The sequence below is a fragment of the Buceros rhinoceros genome, unplaced genomic scaffold, assembly GCF_000710305.1.
Source record: "Buceros rhinoceros silvestris isolate BGI_N320 unplaced genomic scaffold, ASM71030v1 scaffold16613, whole genome shotgun sequence".
Taxonomy (NCBI): Eukaryota; Metazoa; Chordata; class Aves; order Bucerotiformes; family Bucerotidae; genus Buceros; species Buceros rhinoceros.
In genome coordinates, this window is record NW_010401963.1 from 41239 (window position 1) to 45691 (window position 4453).

The 4453-nt window shown below is 44.6% G+C and overlaps 1 protein-coding gene across 1 annotated transcript in view; it reads right to left on the bottom strand.

Moving 5' to 3' along the window:
* The window catches only part of DNAJC13 (DnaJ (Hsp40) homolog, subfamily C, member 13), a 39057-nt gene that overhangs the window by 17588 nt on the left and 17016 nt on the right, over positions 1 to 4453 (bottom strand). The window contains exons 22-29 of the mRNA XM_010132481.1: positions 3687 to 3790; positions 3450 to 3609; positions 2440 to 2502; positions 2029 to 2130; positions 1790 to 1894; positions 1202 to 1404; positions 644 to 728; positions 5 to 159 (exon numbers count right to left, since the gene is read on the bottom strand). Coding sequence (XP_010130783.1) covers positions 5 to 159; positions 644 to 728; positions 1202 to 1404; positions 1790 to 1894; positions 2029 to 2130; positions 2440 to 2502; positions 3450 to 3609; positions 3687 to 3790 — 977 coding nt within the window. The remainder of the gene's footprint in view (positions 1 to 4; positions 160 to 643; positions 729 to 1201; positions 1405 to 1789; positions 1895 to 2028; positions 2131 to 2439; positions 2503 to 3449; positions 3610 to 3686; positions 3791 to 4453) is intronic.

Below are 4453 nucleotides of genomic sequence, written 5' to 3' on the forward strand. Positions count from 1 at the left end.
TCACCTTGCAATAGGAAGTACATTGGAACCCGTGTACATCATGATGAAGAAGAACACTCCACTCAGATAAAAACGAGGTAACTGAGGGTTATCTTGCATGACGTGAAACAGCAGTATAGCAACTTTTTCCACCAGGATAGGATCAAAAGTCAGTAACAGCTGAAATCAGACACAGGCATTGACGTGAGCTGCTGGAGCAGTGCAAGTGACCTAGCCAAAACCTGAAGTTTTCACTGGGACGAGCCAGTAAACTTACAAGAGTTTCAGCTACAGAATACTTCTGCCCCAGAACAACCAGTTCAAATCACAGAATATCTCAGCTTGGAAGGGACCTCTGGAGGTCATCTTGTCAACCCACCCTGCTCAAGAGCACGTCACCCAGAGCTGGTTGCCAAGGGCAGTGGCCAGATGGCTACTCAGTATCTCCAGGGATGGAAATATTTATTAATGAGATACTGGCTGAAACAACGTGAAATCTGCAACCCCAGCCAGAGAAATAAACCACTGCTTGTCCAGAGACCTGCAGGATGATGTTACAGGTGTCACCGGAGGTGTTTGTCCCACTTAAAGTATTCCCATGGGGAAGATGGTGGAGTAAGTCAGACTTTTAATCATTGAGACACATTTATGAGGAGCTGCTTACCTGAGTGATATGAGGAAGGCAAGTACTGTCTGACAACAGCCTTTTCACTCTAGGCAGAGGTCTTATAATAGCATTGTCCTGATCCCTACAAAAATAAAGAGGCACACAGTAAGCACACACGTGCCTTTTCTCTTTCAAGAATGAACAGTTTTATTAGGCCACAAGTATCAGGCTGCTGAGATCGTATTCAGGGTCATTATTTGTTAACTTCAAGTCTGTTGTTAGATGTGGTAAGCGTGGTTTAATGCCATGCGTTAAAGCAGCTTTAAGTTAGACAAGAGCCTGCCTGCAAGAGTAAGACTACACCGCCGTGCATCAGAAACACACACAGCTTGTGCGTTCATCCTTGCAGCCCCTTTCACAGTATCAGTGTTGTCTCATTTACAAACTCCGTTTGCCCACAGAATTAATGACTACCATGGAAAAGGCTCTTTAATACAGCTCAATAATGTACTACTTGCAAGAAAAAGCTTTAAGACTTCATAAAGCTTAAGAATTTATAAAAGGTATGCATCTGCCAGAGAAAGTTCACCACTTCTGCTGAAAAGCAGCCTTTACCTGCTGGGAAAATATCCACACATTGTGATGAGCATGTTGAGAACAAGCGTGGCAAGGTCAGTCTCATTCAGCACAGGCTGGCCGCTGGCAAGCAAGCACCACTTCAGCTGGGGGATGACCTGCAGTGGTCGCCAGCCATCCATACCTTGAGCCCAGCAACGGGTTTTTGAAGTCAGCTTCCCGCTGTTCCAGAGCTCCTGCATCTAGTGCAAAGGAAGAGATGATTTTAGTTGATTCGGCACTCAGCGCTACCTTTGCTCCTACACATTCACACTCAAGACAAGCTTTTAACTGCTGCAGGGCAGACTGCTCGAGCTACGTGAAACTCCGACCTGTTTATAACTCTGTCAGGAAACATAAAGTAGAAGCCGACAGATTCATCTGAGCGTAAGTGGGGATGGAGGAGTAGGCAGCCTTACCGAAAAGGCAGTGGCCCTGGCACAACGTCACACCTCTTACCTAGCTTTAATCCGTAAAGCGTTACTTTGAGAACACAGTTCAGCACTGTTTACCGTTTTCCCCCTCTGTTCGAAACACGGTCCCCGGGATGGAAATAATGTGCCAAGTTTGAAAGCCTGAAGCTGGTACCTCCTGGAAGCTGTAAGGACCACTCCGTTCTTTGTCCGCATTGCCAAAGTACCATTCTTTCTCGCTCTCCCTCTTCATATCAGGTGCCGCCTCAATCACATTGCTCTAGAAGGTATTTATAAGAACAGCTTTAGTTTCAGTGCAAGTATCACCTTTCTACAGGAAATGACAATGATTTTAATTTTTTTTGTCCTATTAGCAAAGCAGCATATGAGCAGTAAGGAACGAAGGCCACGTACCTGCAGCGGGACTGTAGCTCTGCTTGTGTGGAGATGTGCCAGAGTAAGCAGATCTACAAGAATTCTGACGCCGTTTGAGTCCATAAGGTCCTTCACGTTTTTCTGTTAATAGATGAACTGAGTTAAACACAAGCGTTTTCTAGGTAAGAGTTGTTACAAGTAACAAACAGTTTTATTCAAGAGTCGACCGTGAGAAAAGTCAAATCATTGAGGTGATTGTACCAGTCGCTGGAGAGACTATCTTCAGCTCTCCCACCAGTACAACTACCACATCCCAGAAAGCTGTATCAAACGTTGCTTTAAGACTTCCTCACAACCTGAATTTTTGCTCAAGTGAGCCCTGAAAGACTAGTCCGTTTGATACAGCTGAAAGACCAATAAATGACCGTTAGGTGTAGGTGCCCACCTTACCTTATTGAGGATCAGCTTGTTCAGAAACAGGATCAGCCTGTCCCGCTCGAGCCTGTCCGTACACTGTTGCAGCAGAGGAAGACAAATCAGTATTTGATAGCACACAGGAGTTACCTTCAGCAGTCGGTGCAGTTCCACCCGCAAAGGTCCATTTTCTTCCTTCACACTGACTACTAGGTGGACACTACTAGGTGTCCAGCTTCTCAGCCCCTGGGGCCTTGTTGCCCTGCATTCTCTTTTTTGCTCTGGGTTTGACACTGCTCTGCTAAGTCTGTTGTTCTCAAGGGACAGCATGTGGATGCCCCAGTCAGCCGGTTCACACAAATACAAGCAGAAAAGAGCCGCTTTCAGCCAGCATGGGTGACGTCACCCCTCTGGTGAGACCATCGAGATTCAAGGTAAAATAACACAAGACTGCACTGGCTCCGTTTCACTTACAGCAGCTGTATCTAAACCCTGTACTGATAGCAGCAAGGAACCCTTCAGACTGCATGGAAATGTGTTTTTGCAAGCTGTATCAGTCGTCAGACAAGGTAGTCACCACTAAAAATCTAATCCATCACATACACCCGACTAAGGCTGACATAGCATTAGGTCTGGGGCTGTTGCTGCTTCTCTTCAGTCAGTATTTTGAAATACCATGACATGGAACAAGGGTCTCCTCTTAAGTTTTATGCTTCTGCATTTTTCAAGAGCAAGCACAAGATTAATACCACACAAAGTTCCTTCACACTACTTCTGCAGAGCCCGAAAACCTGTTATGACCAGCAAAAAGCAGATGTAGAAACTAGTTTGAAATACCTTTATGATCACCATTAAGTGAAACTTCAGCTGAATCAAGGGGAGATACCAGGAACGCTTGGTGACAGCATGGACAAAAGTTGTTCATGCTGCAGCTTCACATTCAGCAGAACCAAAACTTGCATTTCACAGCAACTTGAAGGATCTGAACATATGCTGGACTAGCTGTATGTTAACTATTGTATCAAGCAATTTAAAGTAATTCTTACCCTTTCTAACATCCCAACGATGTACTTGGTATCAGAGAATGGTCCTATTTCTTCATGACACCTTCCATAAACAATGGCCAGCGCTTGCAGACATAAGCATTTCATGTTCACTTTTGGGGTAAGCAAGAAGCGATGGTAGAGTTCATTGAAGAATTCATAGCTAAGAGAGAGATGTGATTTAGTGAAGGAAACAGACAGAGACCTTGGGAGCGAGATAGGATTTTAGTAATGTCTCACGATTTTTTGATTGCTCCACTCTCTTCCGTTTCGTCTTCTTCCAGTAGCAACCTTAGATAATAATCCCCTATTTTTATTTCCTCAGAAAGGCACTCGTATTTTACCTGTAACACACAACAAGTTACTCAACAGTCAATATTCGCTCTCCTTCGGTACATTTGTGCTTGTGTAACAATACTGCACTTACACCCATAACCTCAACAAGGTTAGCAAGCCCCGCTACAGTCTGAGAGAGACCAAAATCTGAAAGTTCGCTGTTAAAGAACCACAGACCTACCAAACACATGCCATAAGCTATAGCTGCTCCCCAGAGCAAATGAAGTTTATTGTCTTACTGAAATCCCAGCTTCCAGCCATGAAGTAACTAGTTTCTAGTATTAGCTGGTTTTATTAGCTAAACCTGGATAATGCACGAGGTATTTGGTGACTCAAGCTTTAATAAAGAGTTGCTCCACTGCAAAGTATTTCACTCAATGTTACTACAAGTATGAAACACAAACACAACTTCATTACTAGTCACACTTGCTGTTACACTGGGTAATAAAAGCCCAGAGGTGTCAGTACACACACCAAGGAGCTGAGGTGGAATTGCACAATGAGAGTAATTATTAACTTGAGAGCAACTACATTAAATTTCACCACATCCCTCAGCGCTCAGTGGTTTTGGGCAAGCACCTCACTGAGAGGTGCCTCTGACAAACCACAGAAGCCGCTCTCTGCGGCGGGGTTTTCTGTCTGTGGTTTTCAGGACACAGCCACACAGCACC